Source organism: Melanerpes formicivorus, unplaced genomic scaffold (assembly GCF_026170545.1).
Source record: "Melanerpes formicivorus ecotype bairdi unplaced genomic scaffold, bMelFor1.0.p_v2 SCAF_12, whole genome shotgun sequence".
NCBI classification, from domain to species: domain Eukaryota; kingdom Metazoa; phylum Chordata; class Aves; order Piciformes; family Picidae; genus Melanerpes; species Melanerpes formicivorus.
Window position 1 is genome coordinate 11155695 of NW_027142364.1, and position 25215 is coordinate 11180909.

Below are 25215 nucleotides of genomic sequence, written 5' to 3' on the forward strand. Positions count from 1 at the left end.
CCTCTGTGGGCCGTTGGGAGGAAAGGCGCCATCTTGGGCCCTGTGCGAGCCGGGAGCTGAGAGGCGGGAGCTGAGAGGCGGCGGCTGGAGGACTCGGCGGGCCCTAGCGACGAACGCCGTGTGGGGGGCTTTGCCCCGCCGGCCGCTCTCGGCAAGGAGGGCGGGGCTCGGCGGCCTGCCATGGAGAACGAGTACTACGGCGGGGAGCAGTCAGGTAGCGGCACTGTGGCTTCCCCTGTGAGAGGCAGAGACATCTGGGGCGCTGGGCCCTGTGTGACAGGGTGTTATGCATGGCGGGGATCACCCTGCATCGCTGTGCCCGATGGCCGCTTCCGGCTCCCAGGGCCCTCCGGTCGCGTAAGCCGCGGCTAAGTCACGCCCGATACCGCGGCTCGGCAGCCGCTCCAGGAAGGGTGCGCGGGGCCGGGCTGGGCCTCTGCCCCTCTGCCCTGGGGGTTGTCAGCAGCCGGCTCCGCACGGGTCAGGGGTGGCGTCGACGGGGCTGGTCTGGGTCTCCTCTGCCTCCGGGGTTTTCCGCCGATCGCTTTACAGGGAGCTGGGGTGGCGTCGGTGGGGCTGGGCTGGGCCCCTTGGCGTGAGTACAACACAGTAGACGCCTTATTATGAGTTCTGTGTTTTAGTGTAGCCGTCCCTGCTTCCGTGCGTGTTACTGATGGTTTTGTGATCTTCTGTGGTGGGTCTGTGCCAAACCTACCCAGTAGATACTTTCCGTTTGTCTGTATTAGCGTATCATTAGAATCTGCTTCCAGCGCTGCCCGCCTTCCTGCTGATCCATTTTAAATACTGAGTTTTACTTTCCTTTTCTTAATTTTGGGGTAGATGATGGCGGAGCTACTCCAGTGCAAGATGAACGAGATTCAGGATCTGATGTTGAAGATGAAGGAAATGAGCAGCATTCTGGATCTGAGAATGGAAGTGTAGTAGAGCACCATTCAGAGGTACTACTGGAACTTTTGATTCCTCCCCCCCCCTCCCCCCCCCCCCCCGTTTGTTTAAAGAGGCTTTTTCTTTTAACTGAGGTTTATGTGTGTATTCAGATTGAAGTGTTTCACCTGTCAACACTTCCAGAAAGAAATATGTCAGAGAATTTCTTGACCAATACCTTGGGTAGGGCCTTTTACAGTTTTTCTTCTTAATTGTTCTAATAGCATTCACTTTTTTTAACTAGAAGAAGTTTAATATTCTTATACTCAAAAGAGGAAAACCTTTCTGGGTTTGGAATTCTAAGCAAATGGATTCTGAGGAATTTTACATGAAATTTTGCACAGTAATGTAAAACCACGTGTTGTGGAGGTATAGATTCCCTTGCCAAAGAATAAATGTTCCATCATCTTCTACCTTTCTTCTTACATGTGAGTGATGAAGTCTATTTGTGCTCTTTCACCTAGTCACTCACAAAGAAGCAGGTCTCCATGTGGAGCAGGAGCAGGTTAAAGTTTCTAAATGGGATCTGTTCTCCCTCTGGAGTGGCTTTTGCTTTGAGAAACCAGTAATGATCAGCATTGATTCTGAGTTTTCAGTGGTTATATGTTTTTAAAATTGCTTAAGAAGCATGATATGATGTAGCTGGCTGATGTGTTAAAAGCCTTAACTGCTGTGGTATATATTGCATTCCTTTTCATTTTCCTCCACCTCTTTACTGAATTCATACTTTCCTTGGAGTCAGAAAGTAGATTGAGGTTTTGTATTTGTACAGAAAGAAAGTTGTTCCTGCATATCTGAATTTGAGTGTAAACAGATTTGGAATTCCTTTTCTTAATAGGTGTTGATATTCACCATTGAAGACTCTGCTTTGGTGCAAGGCAGCATCTCTTATTGTCACAATCAGGGTTTCAGCATGGGAGAAATAACTCTGTCAAAGGGATTTAGTACTTCTGGTTTAATTTAAAAAAACTAGAATGAGTGCATGGAGAGCTGTGTTGCTTCTACAGTAATATTTAAACTTGTATGAAAACGTGTTCACTTTGTCTTACTCTTCTGTACTCCTGTGGGATTATAATTTTATATACTATGGCAAAGTAATTTTCTATCTGGCCTAGAGAACAAGCAGTTGACTATTACTACATCTTCTCATGTTGTCTTTTTCAGATTTAAATAACCACAAAGTACTAGGAGCTATCATTGCTAATTGTGCCTGTTATTGTTCTGTGATGGCTGTTGAATATTCCTCTCTAGATAAAATACTTCAGTCCATTAAAAACCCCTACCCCAAACCCACAAACAAACAAAAAGCCCAAAACAAAACACAAGGGGGAAAGCCTTAGTGCTTTATTTGGTTTGGTTCAAATGATAACTACCAAGTCTTACCTTCTTAGTTTTCTCTGCACCAGATTCAAAGTACAAGTCAAAAAGCAGTGATGTGGAGTAGCTGTCTGTGCAAGGAGTAGCATTCAGTGATCTATCACATTAAATACCCTAAATATCCTCTCATCGTTTCCTTCATCTGTAGGAATATGTGGGAGGAGTGATACTCAAAGGTAATAAAACCTTTGAGGCAGCCTAATCAGTTAAGTCTATTTTCTTACTATTTCGTCTCTGATTTAGAGATTGGATGCAAAGAACTGAAGTTTTAAACTTTCAAACTTTTTTTTCAGGTTCTTAACTTTAAAGAAAAGGGGAATCCTGAGGAATTACTTATGTAGGTCTCAGGTATGTGGGTTTTTCTTTTCCACAATTCTTTTCTGGCTTTCCTTCCCCCAGTCCCACTTTATCTATAAATGTTCTTCTTGATGTCCTTACCAGTTTTGCTTTAGACAAATAGAATTAGATAACACATAGTTTTAGTACAGTAATGAATATGAAATCATGTTTACAGTGTTTGTACAAGTTAGGCTCATTTGGAAATCTGTAATGACTCAGATTCTTACACTGTCGCCAAGTCGCTGCTGTCTTCATAAATTAAGTTATGGTTTGACTGTGACTGTAAATGAACATACACAAATACATCAGATACCTTACATTTCTGACAAAAGAGATGCTTGCTGATCTGCCAGTGATGGTTGTGTATACCTCAGTTTAACAAATGTCATTCAGGAGGTGGTAATGGATGGGTCAATTTCGTTGAACTGCCTAAATTATTAAAGTAGTACCTCTTCAGAGTGGCTGCATGTTGATCCAATTAAACTACTTGCTGTCTGAAATTTGTATGTAAAATGATAACACTGTAAATTTGATTTTGATGTATTCCTTATTTTATACTGTACTAAAGCATCATGTTACAGAATTCTTTCAGTTGAATAAATAAAGGACATCTCAATTAAAATGTTTATAGATAAAGAGGAGGAAGAAAAGAAAGCAAAGGAATTAGAGAAAAATGCAGTAGCAATTACCTGAGACCTACTTGATTTTGAGGATGTCTGATCTTTCAATTATTTGGAAAAGAAAAAATAGAAAACTCCACAACGATGTGCTTGGTTTCTTTGACAATATCTTTTTAGAGACGAACTAGTAAAAAAACAAAACAAAGCCAGGTAGTGGAGGAGGGAGCCTGTCTTACAGAATTGAGTCAGCTTGCTGGGTAGTCGCACACACTTTTTCTATCGAGTGTATTCCAACACTTTTTACAGATTCAATAATTATATTCAGCAAACCTTTGCACTGATGGGTGTGGACTGTGCCTGTCTGTTCTGTGTAGACTCCAAGCAAGTCTCTCAGCTCTGCTTTAGCAGATGCTCCGTTATGTTCATGTGCTGAATCTGAGGTAGCATTAGCATGTGTTGTCTCTCTGCAGGGCTTACTGACTTGACTGATGTAACAGGGTGCTTTTTAGGTTGGTTCTCATACTTTTTGGACTCAGACTAGAGTATATGGTGCTCAATCTGTGCAGGGGCATCTTTGTTGTCCAAATGGTTTTTCTGTAGGTGATTATATCACAGGAGAATTCAGCTGCTGTGATCACTGGGAGTCTATGGTGCAAAGCTCTGCTTTGTATAGTGGCAGTGTGAGCTAATGAGGAGGCATGTCTGCTCTCCTTCCCCAAACATCTTTGTTCTCAAGAGCAATTGTCAGTTTGTAGAACAGACTGGGGACTCAATGCATTGTCAAGTGCTTCACCAGTAATGCTGTGTAATTGTAATGATTTCTGACCCAGTGTTGTGCATAAGAAGTTCCTCATTATTTGGTTCAATATTCCAAATAGATGGATGTGTAACCTTCAGTCTTACTTTTGACTTTGGAAACATTTAAGAATCATTATGGATTCCAGTTGGGTTTTTTAATTTTGTTTATGTGCTGATCAAAGACTTTTTAGACTGGCAGAATTATTTGTATTGTTTTCCTTGCTTTTGTTTGGCAAAATGCCTTATTGCTGCTGACAATCTAGTCAGCATTAGCCATCTGAAATCAAGAAAACACAGACCGAAAATTATGTGGTAGGAAAATAAGGATTAAATAATTTCTGTTCATATCAGCAACAATTTCAGTGTATATGTCTGCATTTCAGTACTTCTCAATGACCTTGCTTGTAACACTGCTGTAAAATCTCTTTCCTGTTCTGTTTGCAGCTGCAGTTTTCTTTAATCTGATGTAATACAGTCAGAGAAAATACATCACATGCACATGCTGTTAGTTCATGTGGGAGCTACTGGGCAGGAGAGGGCACTCAAATAAGTCAATAAGATCCCATAACAAGCTGAGAGCAGTTGAGTGTGAGTATGATCTTCCTTAGCCATGCATCTTCAAATCTGTAACTTCTTAATCTTCATATTTAGTTACTTAAACTTCCAAATTCAGGCTTTTACAGAAACGTATTTCCTCTCTGTAAGGAGAAAAGTATTGGTGTAGAGACAGGGACAAGCAACAGAGAAAACTGCTCACTCATTGTCAGAGCAGCAGTTTTGTAGCTAATGTTGGAAACAGTGATGTTGTATTTGAAGTGCATGTTTTAAAATGATAATCATCCTGACTTTTCCCCTTTGTGCAGTAAGTTTCTGTAAATGATTGTGCTAGCCAAGGGAATAAAAACGTAAGGTCCAAAAATCTTACCAAGCAATGTTATTTACTACTTGGTATAATTCTGGAGGGAGTTGTTCCTAAAAGCAATTAACATTAAAAAAAAAAAAATATTTCTTAATCATGTGTTTTAATAACAGAATAGTTTGGTTTAGGTGTAGGGTAGACCTACATTATTTTGTGTGACTCTCAATGTGTGAGGAAATTAAATTGCTGACAACAAAAAAATACTTGGAAGCTCTAGGACATAGAGGTTTTAAAATATTCTCTAGGACACTAAATGTGCAGTTCTCAAATACACTGATGGAAGGAGTCTGTAGCTGAGAAAAATTATTTTGTCTGAGGAAAGCCTGGTGGGTGAGGGAACTTAAACATGTAGAAGAAAAATCCCTTTTCAGTATTGCTCTTTTCAGTTGAAAATGGAATGTTATTGTGACAGTGACTGTCAGAGGTGTACTGAGCTAATGACATGAGTGTTCAAGAATAATTTTTTCTCACACAAATGCAATTGAGATTGTCAAGGTAGAAATTAGATGTAGGAAAGACAGAATAAGGTCTTTTCAGTAACAATGTTGACAATTGGCTTGTGGAAAGTTTTCCCAAAAATTTAAAGCGTGTCTCAGTGTTTTTTTTCTGTGTAGAACAAGAGAAAGGATTGTGTTGCAGTTCTGAAGTTTTAAGAAGATAGGTGCATTTGTGCATAGTTTGTGTCGGGTGTCTGGATAGGCATGGGAGTGATGAGCTTAAGGGAGAGGAGCCTTGAATCTAATCTTACCTTCTAACACTCATTGAAACACAGAACTTGTTAACAATAATATCTGAAAGGTTTGACTAAAACTTTTTTCCTGGCTTTTGGTCTTGATGTGTTCTTAAGTATGTTTTCTTGACAAGGAAGGAAAGGGCACAAGCTCTCTCAAGCATCACTTAAAGTGATGGATGTGTGTTTTCAGGAAAATGTATTTCATACCAAAAAAACCTGTTAGAGGTCTTAAGAAAATGACTAGAGAGAGATACTGTTTCTCGCCTTATTACTGGAAATTTGGACTAAGCCACTTTGAAGGCCTCATTTGTTAAAATGAAAGCACTAAGCATTTATCCTCAAGGAGCCTTTCTTAGCTGTGTTTATTTGAGATGTTTTGGAGTTCTGTTACCATTTTCAAAATGTGACTGAGCTGCAGGGTGGACAGACTTCCAATGATCTCTTAATATTTTTCTTCATCTTGAAATATTTATTAGGTCTTTGATGCAAGTTGCCTAATAATTATTTTTGCATAGAAAATATTTCTGGGTTTAGTGATTTGGTTAATTGAATTAGAGGAAGCACAAGGAAAAATTCAAAGCACTTTTTGGTTTACTGTTTAAGGTTATTTTTGCTGAGTTGTCTGAGATGGTTTCTCTATTTTAGAATGAACACAGTGATGGAGAAGATGATGGGCAAATGGGAGAGGCTCATGAGACAGACTCTGAAAATGAAGACATCCCAAGGCAAAAAGACAGTGACTCAGATAACGAGGAGCCTCCAAATCGCAATGTGAGTGATTCGGACAATGAAGCAGCTCATGGAGGGAAAGACAGTGATTCTGATACTGAGGACCGTCCAAATCAGCATTTAAGTGACTCTGAAAATGAAGATGCTTTAAATCATCGAGCAAGTGACTCTGAAAATGGAGAACCTCCCAGGGATCACAGTAGTGATTTTGAAAACGAGGAATCACACAAGCAGCCAGCCAGTGACTCGGAAAGTGAACCGCTCCACAAGCAGCCAGCCAGTGACTCTGAGAGCGAGGAACTCCACAAGCAGCCAGCCAGTGACTCAGAGAGCGAGGAGGTTTCCAGACACAAGCAAGAAATAGAGTCTGAGGATAGTGATGGGGAGGAGAAGAAGGAGGAGGTGCAGAATGATTCTCATCATTCAGATAATGACCATGTAAGGGAAGGATTTCAGGGCTCTGACAGTGAAGAGGAAGCTCCTAAGAGAAGGAAAATATCGGACAGTGATGAAGAAGAGAAAGAGGAGGAGAAGACAGTAAAGAGGAAAACAGCTATCCTTTCTGACAGTGAGGATGACAATGAGAAAACACGTAAGAAACTGTAGTGTGAAAATAAGGGATGCAGTAAGCAGTAGTGTTAGACTTAAACCATTGTTTTTATGTGAAAAAAGCATCTAAGAAATCAAAGTGCCTTTGGTTTTTGAACACAGCTGCATTTGTAGAAACTATTGTAGCTGAATTTCTGTGCAAACACCTAATATTTTTGAGTCTAATAGAAGTAAAAGCAGAAGACTGCAGTGATCTCACTTTATACTGGCACCTGTTGTTGTGCTGATTATTCCTGTTAGCCATTTCTCTACTTTATTGTTATTTCTGTAGCCTGTTTTGAAACAAGCTTTCCTGGGTAGATGTGGTAGATGGGAATTTCACTTGCTGATGGAATAATCTAGAATTTAGAGTGCATGTGTTTTTTAAGAAATGGCAGTGTTGGGGTTTTTTTGTGTTGAAAGGCTAGTCAGCTTTCCTCTTGTCCAAATCAAATTAGAGAGAATTGTCACCTTTGTTACTAGGACGTGTAGTAATGCTCCTTTCTGTTGGCAGCTGCAAAAAAAGTACGAATCCTTTCTGATGTTGAAGAATCAGATAGTGATGCTCCTTCAGAGAAATCCGGGAACAGGAAGAAAAATATTGTGTCAGATAGTGAGGAAGAGGAAGAAGACAGAAAAGAGAATGCTGGGAAGAAAAAAGAAGAGAAAGATCTGTTTGGCAGTGACAGTGAATCTGGAAATGAACAAGAGTAAGTGCTTCTGGGAACATGTATTCTTTCTGGGGCTGCAGATAGTGAGACTGATTGTGAATGGAGAGCGGATGAATCCAAGCAGAGAATGGTTGTCCACCTTCATTGGTGGTATGAAGAGGAAGGCAGAATGAAAGGTGGATGCCCACACAGTAGGATTTTTGGAGAAAAGGCACTAACACTACTGCAGTCTATATAGATAAATGTTACTGTTCCCTTCACAGAAACCTGATTGCAGATATATTTGGAGAATCTGGTGACGAGGAGGAAGAGGAATTTACGGTAAGTGTTACTGTGTATGTCTCTCAGTCACTTGCTAGATCAAATCTTCATGGAAAAGTACTTGAGAATGACTTGAGTTTGAATTCATGTTCAAGGATATGTTGTACCGGGAGGGACACTTTGTATCTGCTGGAGTCATTGAGGTAGTCTTTGGGTTAAATAGCATTCACAGCTCTTCTGTTGGGAGAGTTACGTGTATGAAGTCACGGATGGACTTAGGGAGCCTTTGTTCCTCTTTCTTTTAGATAATCTGCAGGCTTACCTGAAGCTTTTTGAGTATCAGTGTCAGGTGCCTGAGCAGATAGATACTCTACCATAATCCATACACTGATTTGTGTTGTCATTACCCATCAGGGTTTTAACCAGGAAGATTTAGAGGAAGAGAAAGGGGATGCAGACATGAAGGAGACAGCAGATGAATCTGACTCTGATGACAACATCAAACGAGGAAAGCAGTAAGTCAGTGTGTTACATACTCCTTGCTAATAGAAATGCAAGATTTTAGTGAAAGAGCTTTTCCAAAAACTGGCTAAACTACTTTGTTCAGAAAGGCTTGGGTCTATGTTTCTACAGAAAGTGTGTTCTCACAAGCTACACCAAGAGGTCTTTCAGCTTGTACAGTTAAGTCACTTAGCAGTTTGTAGCAGATTACCTGTGCTGCTGCTTCAGAGAACAGTATTGCATGTTCCACATGAAAACCTGAATGAATTTAGTATCTAATGCAGAGCACCCATCGCTACTGTTAGCAGTTCAGCATCGGAGTCACAGGTGTGTTTCTGTGTAAGGCACAAGGTATGGCAAAACTTGACTGTTTCCTTTCTGTCTGCTGCAGCAGCAGCAGAGCAGTACATTGCAGGTACAGGGAAGCTGAATCTTTGTCAGCTCCAGTGACACTTTAGCATGTTTTGAACCCTGGATATTACATGGGTGCATGTAATTAAGTGTTTCAGCAAGGTTTTGCAGACTTCTGAGGATGTCTCAGAACCTTTGAAGCCCCTTTGCTAGTTTCCCCTTTTTGAAAGGTTATGATACAGAAACAAAATTGTTTCCTACAAAGACTGTAAGATCAACCCTCTTGTGACCATCTGCAACTCCTGTTGCGTTTCAGTATGGACTTCATGTCAGATTTTGACATGATGCTGCAACGAAAGAAGAGTATGAGTGGCAAGCGCAGACGAAATCGAGACGGTGGAACTTTTATTAGTGATGCAGATGATGTGGTCAGTGCTATGATTGTGAAGATGAATGAAGCTGCTGAGGTGAGTTCTCTAGCTCCAAAGACACCTTAAAATCCAGTTCCTTTCTATGGGAAAATCTTGTAATCAGGCAAATACAGAAATCTGTCTGTGACTCAGGAGGAGTAATCTGTACAGTGCAGAAAGCTTCCAATATGTGATCAAATATTTAAATGTTCTTTTTGCTCTTCTGAGTGAAGACATTTCTTCTGTTAAATTTTGGAGAAAGTAGTTACTCATTTAAAAGATTTAAATTAGTTAACTTCTCAACTTTGATCAGCTGAGAAGGGACATTTGCATGTTCTGTGAACTACATGAATTAGTGTATCAAACACTAAGAAAGGGAATGGGTTTTAATTTCATGATACTTGCACCAATGCTTTGTCCTAAGCCTCTAGGTTATCCAGTTACATTCTTAGCTGAAGTGAATATATGTGCTTCTCGCTTCCAGTTGTTTTGGCTTGCTATTTTTCTATTGTCTTGATGAGATTTTACTAGCAAAGTTTCTAGGCTATCTGTGCGTAGAGTGGAGGACTGTAGTTTATTGCAATCAACCCGAATCATGAGGCAGAAAACAAAGTCATTTTGGTGGGAGTCTCCTAATGTGGTATTTATTTAGTGAGTAATGTGATATTTTAAGGAAAATGCTGTATAGTGTGTTTTGGGGCTGCAGGAAAACGGAATGGGGTGCAAAGTTACTGTAATCCTGGCAAAGTTGCACTTCTTGTTTAACAGAATCATCTTTTTCTTGTAAATGTTGGGAAGAATGAAAGTTGCTGGTTTCTTTTGATTAACTTGCACTGATTCTTCAACTCCTTACAGGAGGATCGACAACTGAATACACAAAAGAAACCAGCACTAAAGAAATTAACTTTGCTACCAACTGTAGTTATGCATCTTAAAAAGTGAGTTGTCATTCTCCCAGTTAATTATCATCCTGGGGAATATTGGGACTTTGGTAGGTTTCATGGAGTGACATTATAGTTGTACTGAGCATGCAGTGAAACACTTGTGTTTTTTTTCATTCCAAGTAAATGCTGGAGCTAGGTGGCCTTAAAACCCAGAAATTTTGTCATTTTCCCAGTTAATTTAACATGAAAAAACCTCAAATGCACTATTGTGCCAAAGGAACATTACAACTAAAGGTTTTGATGTATTATGTGACTTTGTGGCTTCTCTTTAAATTTTCTAGGCAGGACCTCAAAGAAACTTTCATTGATAGTGGTGTTATGTCTGCCATCAAAGAGTGGCTTTCTCCTCTCCCAGACCGCAGTCTGCCAGCACTAAAGATACGAGAGGAGCTTCTGAAGATCCTGCAAGAGGTTTGGAACTGACTCTTAACCATATCTGATTCATGACTTCTCTATGGTTTTATGACCATATGCTTTATGGAAATGTTGCAGCTGCTACCAATAGACTGTGCAATGAAATACATGAAGCAGCTAGCTGCAGAATATATGTATTTGCTCAGAAGTTGCATTATTTTAATGAGTCTTATGTTGTAGGCATGCTGAACAAAGTTTGGCTAGGCAGCTTCAAGCACTTAATTGTTCTGGAAATTTTGCCTATGTTCACAAGCAACAAAGAAAACAGCTCTGCTAGCAGACAGTTCTGAGAGTCTCAGGTGAACTACAGACATGACCCTCTCTCAGGGAATGCTGTGGCATTTCTGGATTCTGGATGACTCAGCTGCTTAGTCACTTTTCTTCCCTAAAGCCCAGGGGGTCCTACATCACCATTAGTCACTTCAGTTTGTCTCTGCTGCCTTCACAAAGGAAGCATGGCACAGTCTGCTAGTGAGGTAGAACATTTTTTCTTGCAGCACCACTAGCTGGCTTTACTTGAACAAAACTTTAGAAATATTTCTTCCTCCTAAGAATTTGCAAGAGTCCTGCCTGGTTTTAGATTATTTGACCCTTCCTGCCCATTCCAGGGTTGTGTGTAAAGTTTAGTTCAGGGTCAGTTGCTCTGTCTCTCCGTTTTTCTCTCTTGATCCCCTCTTTTCCAGCCTCTGACAGAGTGCACTGCACTGGAAGGATCATCATACTTCCTGCAGACTTGAAGCATGTGTAGCTAAGCTACACATGAATGCTTTTTCCCTGGAAATTTTTATTTGTATTATATGAATGCTTTAAAGGCAGAATCTCAGCAAAAGAATATTTGGAGTAAATAGTTACGGAAACTTGATGTTGTGTAACAATGCTAAAGCAAATGTCTCGGTTTTGGTGTTTGATACTTTAACCTATTTCTAGTAGGACAATTTAAAAATGCTTTTTTCCAAGTTTACTGTGAATATGAGTTTTGGTCTTTTTGCAGAGTTCAGTGATACCATTGATGTTCAGACATCATTTCTTGCTATTTTCTTATTTCCTTTACCCTGCAGTTGCCCAGTGTGAGCCAAGAGACCCTGAAGCACAGTGGCATTGGACGAGCTGTGATGTACCTCTACAAACACCCCAAAGAGTCAAGACCTAACAAGGATATGGCAGGGAAGCTGATCAGTACGTAAACTTCCCTGTGCCTTGCATCACTGAGATGTTTATGGCTCTCATCTGTAGCAGACTTAATTCTGCAATGCAGGAATCTCACAGATCTTTTCCATGGCTTTGTTTAGAGGGCTGTAACAAACACTGTTGCATTACTGCTACATCCATCTTTTCCTGTTCCTTTCATTCCTGTTCTGAACAGAGGATGGGATTTATTTTGCTCTGATTCTCTGCTGGTTACTTGTCTAGACATTGTGTGTATGCTGAAAAGGCAGGAAGAGGTGCTGACAGAAAACCATTTATTACTTCAGAGAAATCTTTGGATGACTCCTTAAATAGCTGGGGTCTGTGTAGTGGATTCTACCCTGAATGGCTGCAAGCTGACTATAAACCTGTTTTCTTAGGAACTATTTTATATAGTTCTAAAATAGTACTTGCTGTGTTGGGCAGGAGTTCCTGACACTGAAGTACTTTAAGACCTGAGAGAGATTCCAAAAGAGCAAACAATACTGAGATACTTCATGGGTGAAAGCTCTTACTGTCCACAAGGCTGGATTTTCCCCAAATATTAAGAGCTCAAAAGTAATGTGTTCAGTTGAAAGGAAGCATAGATGCTTGTCATAAACTTTTGAAAGCTGTGTTTGGTCACCAGAATGATTTGGAAATGAACTTTAGAGGCCTGTTGTTCATTAAACAAACTTTCTGTTTATTCTTAATAGATGAATGGTCTCGACCCATCTTTGGGCTTACCTCAAACTATAAAGGCATGACAAGAGAAGAAAGGGAGCAGAGAGATTTGGAACAGATGCCTCAGCGAAGGAGATTGAGCAGGTAGGAGCAGCATGCAGAAACACGCACTCCTTGCTTTCTAAGAATCACATTGAAGAAAAAAGTAGTATGTACATGTTGAGAGAAATAAAAGGATATGAAGTTAGAACAGCTCTTTTCTTTTGCCATACTTGACTGTCTTTTAAAACTACTCTGTGTATAGATGCTTATAAAATTTTACTTCTCTTGCAGCTCTGGTGGTCAGACTCCTCGCAGGGACCTGGAGAAAGTGTTAACTGGAGAGGAAAAGTAGGTTGGATTTTACTTACTGTGAGGAAAGAGTATTTTAATGGTACTGACTCTGCAGTTTGGTTTGAGGTTTTAGAAGCAGCAGTTATGCAGCGTGTTTCAGAGGCAGAACACAACAGATTGCTCATACTTCTTACTGTGTAAGATTTGGTTCTAGCAGTCACATTTTTTTTCCCCTGCAGGGCTCTTAGACCTGGAGACCCTGGGTTCTGTGCCCGTGCAAGGGTGCCAATGCCCTCCAACAAGGACTACGTGGTCAGGCCCAAGTGGAATGTGGAGATGGAATCCTCCAGGGTAAGCACTGCTGTGTGGGGACAGCTTAGTCTCTGAGCCTGGGAATCTGTCACCTTACTGCTGTCATTACTGTACACACAGTAGTTTTTTGAAGTGTCTCTTCTAATTTGAGCAGACAGTAAGGTCTTCTATTCACTGGGCTGTTTTAAGCTCATCAAACATTTTCACTCAGGTGGTGTTGCTTCTCTTACCAAAGAGATTTTCGTGTTAACTGTTCTAGTTTCTCTCTAGGGTAAGAATCTGATTACAGGCCTCTTATTTTAGAGCATTTTGAACTAAAGCTGCAGTTCCATAAAGTGTTTCTGATATCTTTATACCTTTCCCAGCTTTTGTACTATGTTCTGATAATAGTCCAGTTTGGGAAAACTGAGGCTTTGCTGTATGTTAACAGTTCCATTAGAGGCCTTTGCCTTGCTCTATTTGGCTCATTCATCTACCTTGTACAGTGTAATTTAGAAGCAGAGTACATGGTAGAACACAGGCAAATGGAAGAAGTAATAATGATTGTGCTTTCTGCTGTTATCTTTGCTTCTGTGCATTAACTGAGCTGTTGTTTCTAGCCCGGGACTATTAAGAGAGGTATTAGTCGCTTGGAAAAACACAAGAGACGGTTTGCTGAACAGAAACGACTCAGCAAAGTGCATCGGGCCATCAAGTTCAGCATTGAAGGCAACAGGATGCCCCTGTAGCCAAAACACTGCCTTCCCCAAGTTTGAGAGGTATCCCTCAAGGGAGGTGTGGACAGTGCATGTGCTTCAGCTGTTGGCAGTTTGCACATACAGGAAAGGAGTGTATGTACCCTAAAGTTGGAAAACTCTCCTCCTATTCCCTCATGTCTGTGCTGGCACCTAAAAGGGAAGTTGTACAGGAAAACAGTAGGCTGTGGAATGTAATGTCTGCCAGGATAGCTGCCTCAACAGCTTCAGGGTACCCAAATGGCAGGTGCTAAATGAAAACACCTGTACTCACCAAGAGCTTTGCACCACCTCTGGTTTGGAATGCTGCTGTGACTGTTAGATTCTCCAGCTTTACCTGAACTGCTACACAGAAATACTTAGCCCTTAGTATAGGGCCTTGTGTCACTGTACACTGACACCTGCAGCTGATGTTTTACTGGTTCAAAGTAAGGAATTTGTCACATCTGCTCTCTGAAGGAAGTGAGTGATGTGCTACTTGAGGGGTAGTGACAGGAGGCAGAGTATAAGACCTCTGCAGAGCAAGGGAAGCACTGTGAATGTGGGGTGGAGGGAGATCAATCCATGCCATTCATCAGTGCGGGAATTGTTACGGCAGTCTCTAGTCTGTGTTTGGGTTCTGTGAGCAGGGCTGCCGCAAACCAAGAGTGACATCAAGAGGCTGACAAATGGCAGATAACTGTGGAGTTTGCCCTTGATACTTACTTGTTAAAAAAAACCCAAACCTATTTTTTTAAAACTCACTGTGAAATTCCAGATAGAATTTCAATCATAGTGAATAGCTTTTTGAATAAAATCTATTTCAAATCAGTGTGTGAGGGAGCACCTTCCTCAGTGACGAGAACAAGAGGTTCAATTGCTGATAGATGGTTCTTTGTCAGATATGAAGCAGCATGTTCTGGATACCTCTGTTCTCCCAGACTTCAAAGGTGTGAAGTTTCCATCACTCATTGTTTCTGTTGTCTAGTTAGTGGAAATTGTGTTCTAGGAAGTAATGGCTGTGGACTGGAAGGGCCTGGCTGTTGCCTGTGGTGGTGTTTCTTTACAGAATCACTGTATTTAATCTGTGAAAAGTAACTGCTGTGTCATCTTGGTTTTCATTTGCAGTTAAGGTACAAAGGTGAAATGCATTAACTTCTAATTTCTTGTATGGTCGGCTTAGGCATTTCTTTAGCTTCCCCCTACACTCCCTTTTCCCCAATAATTTCTTGCTTTGTAATCAGTGACCTTTAAAATAAACTGGAATGGATAGGTTAGCTCACTGCATCTCAGTTACTGTGCATTTGTGTCTGAAGACCTTGCCCCTCCAGGAAACCTGTATGTGTGGCATCACAGTGCAGGCTATGTCTGACACTGGGCTCCAGCCAGTACCGACACACCATTCCAGGCTGTCACAGAGTTGTTAATCCCAGTGATGGGAACGCTTCACTGTGTGTGTTCATGAGCACAGTGACTGCCATCTACGTACTGCATCTGTTGGGGGAGCCATTTTACCCTCTGTGTGGGGAGAGGACGTGGGCGTGTGTGCACACAACCAGTTGGAACTAGTGGCTTCATCAGCCCCCTGCTGCATGCATCTCCTTTCTTGAACCTCTGGGGCTTCTGCTTTGCTTTTTTTTTTCAGTGGTAACTAGTTTTATTTTTTAAGTTCCAGGGGACCTCTAAGAAAGGGGTGAGTCGGCTGGACAAACAGATGCGGAAATTCACAGATATCAGGAAAAAAAGCAGATCGGCCCATGCAGTGAAAATCAGCATTGAGGGCAATAAGATGCCATTGTGACCCTTCACAGAATGCCCCATGATCTCTGCTGTAAGACAATGCACCCATAGACTCTTTGGAGACCTTTAAATTTTTTAACAACTTGCTTGGGGTTTTTTTTGTTTGTTTTTTTGTTTATTTTTTGTAGTGAATCTTTAAATTGTTGGTTCAGGATCTGGTATAAGATGTGTCTGAGGACTGTGAATATGGTGACTTCTTTCTCCTGATTGTATTTAAACTTGCTTTATTGTGTCCTTTGTACAGATCACATACTTGTTGTATTGCAACTCTTTAGACAATAAAACATCTTCTGGTTTTTTTTTTGGGGGGGGCTGTCTGTTAATTGCTCCAGAGAAGGGATGTGTGCACCATCTGGTATGTTGAAAAGCTGCTAATGATTACTTTTGAACTGTTCTGTCTTTGAAGATCTACAAGAAGTGATTTTTGACTAGAAAGTGACCATCTACCACTCAGAGGATTTTATTTTTCATGAAAGTACAATGTGAAGGTCAAGGGAAGACCAGGAGACTGACCCCTAAAAGGTACACTGACTTCCAGCTAAAGTGCTTGTTTCACTACTCCTGACCCCTCATGCAACCTGCAGAGCCATCAATGGTCACAATGTGATGATTTTTATAGTAAGCCCAGTTTTGAAGTTGAGAGTAGTGAGACTGCTCAAGAAGACTCTTGGCCACTCTTTTGGGCGCTTTAGGCAGCGGTGCAGAGCTTTTGCTACAGGCTTTGATCCTGCTGGGGCTTGGCTTTGTTGAGATCAAAGTGTGGAATTTCTTTTCTTTTTGTTTTGGGATTTGGGTGGCTCAATATGTTGTCTCTGACCTCAGAAGAGTGTTCATAGCATGCTGAGAGCTTTAATGGTTTGGGGTTTTTTCCCGTTCTCAATGAATTTACTGAAAGACCTGGAGTTCCTTGCTGCCATATTGCAACAAGTAAGTGAACAGCGTAGAACTCTTCAGACCTCCTGACCCAGGTTCTGTTCAGCCCTGAAGCTATAGGTTAGGATGGGAGTTTTTTCCTTTTTATTGAAAATCTTTGTGGGGGTGGAAATACAACTTCCTTGTGAAGTTGAGAGAAGTCACTAAATCAAAGCTTTCGGTATGGGTCACAAAGACCACCCATTAACAGCAGCACAAAAGCAGCAGACAAAAACAACTCTCCAAGGCCAGCAGGAGATAATCAGATGGGAGCTATTTTGTTTCACCTGTATTTCTGGCATCAAGCACCTTGCCCCCATACATAATTAAATCAGCCTCTTGCTGCATGTGATCAATCTTTCTGGTTTACAATGATAAATTTCTTGCTGTAGGTGTGGTGATGTGTATTCCCAAGTATCTTAGATCTGAATTACTGGCTTTCATCAACTGTTTACTCACACCCCTCAGCCACCCTCACACTTCTGCTACTTGCCTGATTCTGTGATAGGCACATAGGCTTGAGAAAGAGAAAGCTTTCTTTTGACAACCTCGCCCTTGCTGGAAGGAATTTACATTAACAAAGTTGCAGTTGTCTCCTTTTGTTCTTTGCAGAATACTACTTTATTACACACAAGCCTTCTTCTCAGTCATACTTGAATGAACAGTTTAACCATTTATGGTAAACGGGCTCAGTAGCTCTTCAAAGATAGTCCTGCTTTTCTACACTGTTAAGGGCAGGAACTACTTGTGCCTCAGACTAATGGGCACTGTAATAAGAGGGTTGTCCCTGTTTGTAAATATGGTATCAAGAAAAGCTAATGGTGAAGTTTTCTGAATCTGCTACACTTTCAACAATCTCTTTAATCCAGGGGATGTAGTTGGCCACTCTGGTGTACACACCATACTTCCCTTTTTCGGCACAGCCCTCACCCCAGCTGACAATCCCCAAGAGAAACCATGTGTTGTGGTAAGACACTGTGAATGGGCCCCCGCTGTCTCCTTTGCAGGCATCTGCCACCTCGGTGTTGTAGCCTGCACAGAACATGTTGTCGGTGACCAGGCGCTCCATGGAGCGCTGGCAGGTCTCCAGGCTCACGATGGGCAGCCGCACTTTCATGAGGAAGCGCAGAGTCGAGCCCCTCTCGTGAGTGGCGCCCCATCCGCTCACCGTCCCTATTCTGCCTTCCTCGGAGAGCAGGGTGGCCAGGTTAGGGCTCGGCAGGCAGATGGGGATCGCATACTCGTTAAAAACCACATTACTGCTCAAGTACAGCAAGGCAATGTCGCTGTTGTAGTCATTGGAGTTGTAGTGTGGATGTGTCCAGCTCCGTTCCACACTGATCTTCTGTTCTTTGAATTCTCTTTGATATTTGTCAAAGTCTCCTGTAGTCAGGACAAGATGTTAAGAATATTCTAAAGAGCCTATATGGTATTGCCATGGGAGAGCAAGGAGGACAGTGAATTTACACTTAGACCTTTTGTCCCAAGAAGGCCCAGATGATGCTGTAAAAAGAACTCCTAAGCTGCAGCTATGATACTGCAAATGAGTATTGCCATTCTGCCCTCAACTGGACACTTAAGGCTTCTGGGGTACAGGTTTAACCATAAAGGCTGTCAGTGCTTGTTAGGAATCACTGTGTTTTGCACAGTTAATCTAAGTTTCCATAGGACTTTGTGTTTTACCCCTCAAGAGCATGACATAAGCATTAAGATGCATCCAGGGAAGGGCTGAAGATTTTGTTCCTGTCAGTTATGCAGTGCTGTACTTTGCTTCTCTTGCCTGCCTCTTCCGGAGGTTTCAAATACAGGACTGTGTTTATAGCAGTTTCCTGCTGCAAGGGGTTCAAATCCTGCTACTGTAACTGGAGAGGGGCTTGCTGCTCTTGGGCATTTGCAGGCGGCACCACCACAGGAAACTAATGGGTGATTAAAACCAAAACTGACTCAAGACCAGATCATCATCTGCAGGAATCCTTCCTTCTGAGGTGTACTCAGTATCTGTGCACAATGACTTTCCCAAAATGGGTGACAGAAAAAGAGAAATCTCTGCTTTCACTCCCAGGCCTTACACTCCCAGTTTCCAAAAGGGACCAACTGGAGTCTCTTGGCATTTAGAATCATAGAATTGTTTCAGTTGGAAAAGATCAAGTCCAACCATTATCTAGCTACCATGTCTGGTGCTAAATCATGTCCTGCTACATCTTACCTTAAACATCTCCAGGGATGGAGATTCAACCACCTCCCTGCGGAGCCTGTTCCACTGGCTGAAAAGCCTTTCAGGGAAGAAGTTTCTTCTAATCTCCAACCTAAACCTCCCCTGGCACTTAACCATGGCCAAGAAAATGATGCATTCTGTACAGCTGAATCATGCTGGATGTGTCCATATGCTTCTCACCCATAGCTTGCTGTGTTCACATGCAGTGATGAGCACAGGCTAAGAGGTTACACCGTGTTTGTCCTCTGCACAAGCTGTACTCACCTACAGTGACGTGGTGTGGTCTGACCAGATCCAGGCAGTGCGCAGCAGTCACCACCCAGCGACTGCTGATTAAACTCCCTCCGCAGAAACCAACATCTTTGCTATTCCGGATCAAAACCTGTAAAAAGGAGACAGAAGAAGTTGTCTGCAGGGCTGCGAGAGGTAGGTGTGACAGCTGTTGGGGTCTCTCTGGTTGGTTACAGGCTCTGTATCTTGAAAATAAAGACTTCTGGCAATAATGACTGCAGCACACCCTGCAAAGCTAGTGATGGTAAAGCAGTGATAAATGATAGCGCATCTGTGACAGGGGAGCACAATATGCTGATGAACTAACTTGGGAAAACCAAACAGAGCTGCAGGAAACAAACAGGGCTGTGATTTTTCATGTGGCTTCATATTTTGGGGGGCTGAGGGAGGAGTAACACAACGGGTATTTCACTGGTGCTCAGGTTAAAAACAAGAACAATGTTTGTCTATGTGAAGAGGGAGCAGAAGAGAGCTTTTCCTCATCCCCGTTGTTTATCCAAAGAAAGTGCAAGTAGGGGTGGAGATTCAGAAACTTTATTTATCACTTTTATCGATAATAAAATTTGTAATGATAGCCAGAACAGAGAAGCTTAAATTTTGCTGTCTGCAGCTTCAGTGATGTTAGTAATCAAGTAGGGGAGAAAGGTGCGACAGAGTCTCAACTTTGTCCTAGTTCCTGGAGTAATGTCTTGTTTTATGTAACCCATTCTGATGCTTCCATGCACTACTGAAGCTTTCATTCTAGACCAAAACACTGAAAAGTAGCACAAAAAATTCCCTCTTAAGTTACAAAGAGGTAGAATAGGAAGGGCTTGCAAAACCCTTTAAAAATACAAGATTCAGTTATGCATTGTCTGATGTAATGCAGCTTTACGATGTCTTTGATGGTAACACTTTGACAGGATCTTAGAATTGTTTGGGTTGGAAAAGACCTTTAAGATCACAGAGTCCAACCATTATCTAACTCCACCATGTCTGGGGCTAAACCACATCCCTCAGCACCACCTCTCTCTGTCTTTTGAACACCTCCAGGGATGGGAATTCAACTACCTCCCTGGGCAGCCTGCTTCAGTGTTTGAGAACTCTTTCAGAAGACAGTAATGTTTTCTGCTATCCAACCTAACCCTCCCATGGCACAACTGGGAGCTATTTCCTCGTCCTATCAGGCTTGTACCCAGTTTAATTCATTAATTTAAAGCAGCACACAAAACTACCATCTCTTCTTGCAACCCCAAATCAGGTTACACTTATCAAAAAGCATGCAAGACAGCAGAGACCCAAGAGTGTCCTAGCAGTGGCATTTCAGCAAGCAAAACTGCACCATGGTCCACACAGGTTTAGCCTATGATTTTTCACCTGTACCAATAGGTCCTGCTGTGTGGCATGGGAAATATTTGTGTGTGTGATGGCAACCTGAGGGGTTTTTAGATCTGCCTGTTAACTTCCTGTGAAGAAGCCTGTAAGCAGTAATAGTGCACTGATGAAACAGAGACAATATACATCAGTGACAATTATTAACAAATCAGGAGACACACAGAAGATTAAGTAAAAGTTAAGACAAGATAGTGAAATAAATACTCAAGGGAGGTTCCCCTACTTGCCACATGCCACATTTGAGCCCCCTGAGTTTTAGCTTCCTAACCATGACAAGTATGAGAAGCTTAGCATTCTAATGGAGAATGTCACCTGGTCACAGATAACATTTCTGTGGGAAAAAATGTAATTAAAAATCTCATCAGCCATTCCCAAAGGAGTCAGAAGCACAGCTTTTCACCAAGAACACTGAGCTACAAAGAACCTGAATAACAGCAGGAGATCTGATTGGTGTCATTAAGAGAGGAAGAGAGAAGCTGAACTCATAAAAGCACATGTATCTGGCTAGGAAGGAGAATGACAGATAAAGCAACTAAGACATGGATCACAGAAAAGACCTGCAGAAGACTGAGAATTACAAGTGGTTGGATTGCTCTTAACCTGAAAGAAACCCTTTATAATGGCTTGATGAACTCTGCTCCAGATGGAAGCAGTGATTGAAATGCTAAGAAAGCACTCAGATGTGGTATTTATGACCAGACTGGAAGGAAAGCATTACCTGCCAGGGGCAGTGTCCACGATGACACAGAGTTCCTCCTGTTATCCTGGAGTCATTGTTCTCTAGAGGAGTGCTGACGCCTACCTGGACAAGCTGCGGTGTGTCTGAAACGTTTCCCCAGTCACTGCCCTGATTGTCTGCAGCCTGACTGCTCCCTGTTGTGTTCTGCACAGTGCTCTCCCCTGCTCGGTTTTGCTCAGCAGCATTTCCCACCATGTCCCTCTGCCTGGGAGCAGGTGCTGTGGTCTTGTTCTGCCATGCAGGGCTCAGGGTTGGCTCACTCCACAAAGCAGGCTGGCCAGACACAGTGGTCCCTTCTGCTCCCTCACTGTGCTCAGGGACATGCGCCTCTGGCTCAGCAGCATCATCCCTCAACCGTTGCTGGGTCACAGAATCCTCCAGTGGCTCGTTCCAGCTGGAAGCACCTCCTGCCACCTCAGTCTCTTCAGCGTGACCCTCCATGTGCATGCTCTGCCCAGAGGCATACTTTAAGGTCTCATTTTCCCCAACAGCACTTTGTTGTGGCTGTGTTTGCCCGATGGTGCTGTCATTCCACTTGGTCACATCATCCCCAGGCTGGGGCAGTCCCCTCAGAAGCTGCTTTGGCTCCAGCCGTCCTGCCAGAGCTTGCCTGGCTTTAACCAGGCCACATGGGAATGGTGCTGGAGGGAGGAGAGGCAGCAACAATGATTTGACTTCAGGGTGTGTGCTGCTGTATCATCAACACAAAAGCAGCGCTTTCCCTGTCCTAAAATGGGATTCAGCCCTCCTCTAAGAGCTCAGGAACCACTCCGACATCTTAATATCAAACTCCACACCCACCCTCATCTGACCAGGGTGTGTGAAGCTAATTACCAAGAAACACAGCAATGGCTGTGCTCTTTCTGAGCCACAGGCATGAGCCACAGACTGATGCAGTCTGCTGAGGGCTTTCTTCAGGACAGAATCTAAACTTGTGACAGGATGCCTTAACACAGAGTTCTGAAGACTCCTCTCAGGTCCATTTGGCTTAGCTTCATAACTGAGTTAAGCTGCTCTAAGTCTGTGCTGCTGTTAGAAGAGGCCCACCCCAGACTGTACTACTGCTCCTTTACTCAGTACACACAGGAGTACTGGAGTGGAGAGACACCTGATCGAGAAGAGCCTTAATATTTGATGTAAATAAAGACAACAGACATTTTCCATACTAAATCCAAGCTGCAGTAGCTATAGCATGTATAGCTCTTCTGCAACTAGAGGAGATGGTGGCACCTGCAGATGTGCTCTTTACCTGAAATGGCTCAGGCTGCCCATGCTTTACCTGCTTGCACACATCTCCTCCTGTCCTCATGCAGCGTGTAGTCCTGGGCGCAGGAGCAGACCACATGGAAGGCACTGCTGCTGTCCCTGCAGTACTGCCAGCACCCCCCATTCTGGTACCAGCACTCAGACTTCTCTAGGATGGAAACAAAAGGAGCTCACTTGGCTGCTGCCCTGGGTCACACTGAGCTGTGAATGATTTGATGAATTTACTCAATAAAATGGCAAAGAGAACAGAGCCTCACTGTGAACGAGCTCCAGTGCAGGTGTCTATGGCAGCAGCCACTGGACTTGTTCTTACTCTGAAGTGACAAAAAGGGGTAATTCCCTGTCCTTTCTTGGGGAAGATGGGAGATAGTCAGGTGCCATCCTCAGGGCTTGCAGAGATGTGCAAGAGCCCAGAAGTGCAGCTGCTCTATGACAGGAGGTGGTGCTATGCACAGCACAGTTAGAAGGAACCACAGCTGCTGTCACACCATGGCCTTCCTTGGCTGGTGACACCCCAACATGCCATACCAGGAAACACTGCTCTAATATATTCTAATACATCAGTCTTCAACAACAGACCAGTTCTGTAGCAGACAGGTAAAGTCACCACTGAAAACCCCAGTGAGAAGTCCCCGCAAAGGTTCAGCTCAAGTATGCAAGGAGCAAGTTCTAGCTTTAATCCTTCCTTCCCAATGAATGTCAGTGCGGTTGCTGCTGTACTTACCTTTCTCACAGTTGGCTCCTCCAAATCTTGGGGGGCAGATGCAAATGTAATTATAGTGTCTAATTTTGCAGACTCCACCATTCACACAGGGATTGGTACTACATGGATTTAAACCTAAGCAGAAGAAACAAGGCATAGTGTCAGTGGGGAATCAAGAGAAGCTTGGCTTCAGACACTGCCACATCATTCTTTGTACCCACAAGACAAAAATGTAGGTCTTATTTTTTCCTAAAATGCCTCTTTACCTACCTTTGTAACTGAACCAAAACTCCATCTGCAAGAAGAAACCATACAGGAAGAGAAGAGTCAATAAGTGGTCATGCCAGTTAATGAAGGTACAGTTCAGAAAAATGTGGGGTTTAGGGTGCATGTAAATTAACATTTTTATTAGGACCATAAAATCCATTTTCAGGTAAGATCTCTTGATCATCAGCACTGGGAACCAGACAGAGTGCAAAAACTAGGTGGTACTGGAACAAAAACTGAGCTGAAAGCTTAGAGCCATAAATGTTCCAGCCAGTGAAAGGTCTGTAGCACAAGCCGAGGAGTTTCATGTGACATGCCCTGCTCTCCACAGAATGTGTCACTGCAAGGTCCTCAGCACCAACTGCTCCACTCTGAACACTTACTACTGCACTGCACTGCCTGCTAATGAAGACATCACCCAGGCAACTCAGGTTAGATACAAGGGAATTAGATACCTCTGTTTCAAACTACAGCTCAAACTGCAGAATGCCTGCAGCTCTGCTTCCCAGGTGGATGCTATCAGGCCCTGGCAGTGAGGTGCTCCTCCTCTGTGTTTGGAGGGGTCCGATCACGCAAGTGGCCTCTGAAGATGTCACATTGCTGGATTGAAGCTCTCACAAAAACAGGTTTTAGGTACTTTTAAGGACCTGTGTTTAATGTTTACACAACAAACTGTGCACTTGCTTAGAAATTGAGATTTCACAGGTGCCCTGAGTGACCCATCCTGGCCACCAGGCTGCAGAACAGGCACACACCTGTCAGAGCCATGCCAGGTGGCTTGGGAAAGATGACTTACAGCTCACTGTTAACTTTCCTCTGTTTTTCCTAAAAATGGTGTTTCTCACCGTTTTCTCTTGTGCATGGAAGATCTCTTTAGCCTCCTCAAATGAACACACTTCCTCATTGCATTCTCTCTCCAAGTTCCCTGGACGAATCTCTTCTAGAAAATAGTTGGCACGTTTGTGGACTTTCAGCACCTCGTGCGCTTCATCTTTTCCCATCAACACTAGGAAAGCAAAACTGAGCAGTTGATACTGGGAAGCAAGAACTCAGCATCATCAGTCACAGCTATGCATACTTTCAGTGGAGTAAACAACATAAAAAGGGGGGGAAAGGGAATCTTCCTGAACAACCCAAAGGAAAATAAAAGCATAGAATCACAGAATTGTTAGGGTTGGAATAGGCTTTCAAGATCATCAAGTCCAACAACATCTAATTGTACTAAGTCTGGTGCTAAACCACCTCCCTCAGCACCTCATCTCTGCGTTTTTTAAACCCCTCCAGGGGTGGGGATTCAAGAGCCTTCCTGGGGAGCCTGTTCCAGTGTTTAAGAATCCCTTCAGGGAAGAATTTCCTTCTAATGTCCAACCTAAAACTCCTGTGGTGCAACTGAAGGCCATTTCCTCTTATCCTAGAGACATGGGAATTAGTCTGTGTTCTACAGAAGACACTAGTAGTTTAAGCTTTGTTTTAGTGGACCCACTAGACTCTTGGGTATTGCAGCTTCTTCTTTAAAGGCTGTTTATATTTTCCTGCCTAGCAATTGAGAGTTGCCTGGCTGTGTGTGCCTGTGGAAATAAAGCTGAGAGGTTTGGTTTGTTATTTGATGTTAGCTTTGTTAGGTATTCAGTGATGGAAACCTGGTGCTTTGCAGGGAGCTACTGTGGCCGTAACAGGACAGAGGCTGCTCCTTCATTGAAAAATATACATAGTGCCAGTTTTGTACTTGCATTTAGTTCATCCCCCCTTTCCTTGTGGCCAGCAGGTTGTTGGAGGTTCTTCTCTCCCCCTACTCTGTCCTGGTGAGGCCTCATCTGGAGCACTCTTCCCCAGAGAACTGCT

General features: G+C 42.8%; 2 protein-coding genes across 4 annotated transcripts in view; one reads left to right on the top strand and one right to left on the bottom strand.

Annotated features, from left to right (window-relative positions):
• Positions 1–15906, top strand: IWS1 (interacts with SUPT6H, CTD assembly factor 1). Of its 3 annotated transcripts, XM_068145287.1 has the most exons (15): positions 1–214; positions 841–959; positions 6377–7052; positions 7563–7758; positions 7983–8040; positions 8395–8495; positions 9149–9299; positions 10098–10180; positions 10468–10597; positions 11659–11776; positions 12481–12592; positions 12782–12838; positions 13021–13132; positions 13693–13851; positions 15476–15563. In XM_068145287.1, exons 1-14 carry the CDS (start codon positions 181–183, stop codon positions 13819–13821), a joined length of 2076 nt encoding a protein of 691 aa, XP_068001388.1. In that variant the 5' UTR covers positions 1–180; the 3' UTR covers positions 13822–13851; positions 15476–15563. The 3 variants fall into 3 exon arrangements, with proteins under 3 accessions (XP_068001388.1, XP_068001387.1, XP_068001389.1); XM_068145286.1 differs by lacking the exon at positions 13693–13851 and having other exon boundaries at positions 15476–15906; XM_068145288.1 differs by lacking the exons at positions 1–214; positions 841–959; positions 13693–13851 and adding an exon at positions 4551–4667 and having other exon boundaries at positions 15476–15906.
• Positions 15700–25215, bottom strand: part of PROC (protein C, inactivator of coagulation factors Va and VIIIa) — a 20751-nt gene continuing 11235 nt past the window's right edge. The window contains 7 exon segments of the mRNA XM_068145684.1: positions 15700–17901; positions 18998–19115; positions 21117–21778; positions 22417–22551; positions 23128–23241; positions 23377–23401; positions 24219–24379. Coding sequence (XP_068001785.1) covers positions 17324–17901; positions 18998–19115; positions 21117–21778; positions 22417–22551; positions 23128–23241; positions 23377–23401; positions 24219–24379 — 1793 coding nt within the window. The 3' untranslated portion in view covers positions 15700–17323.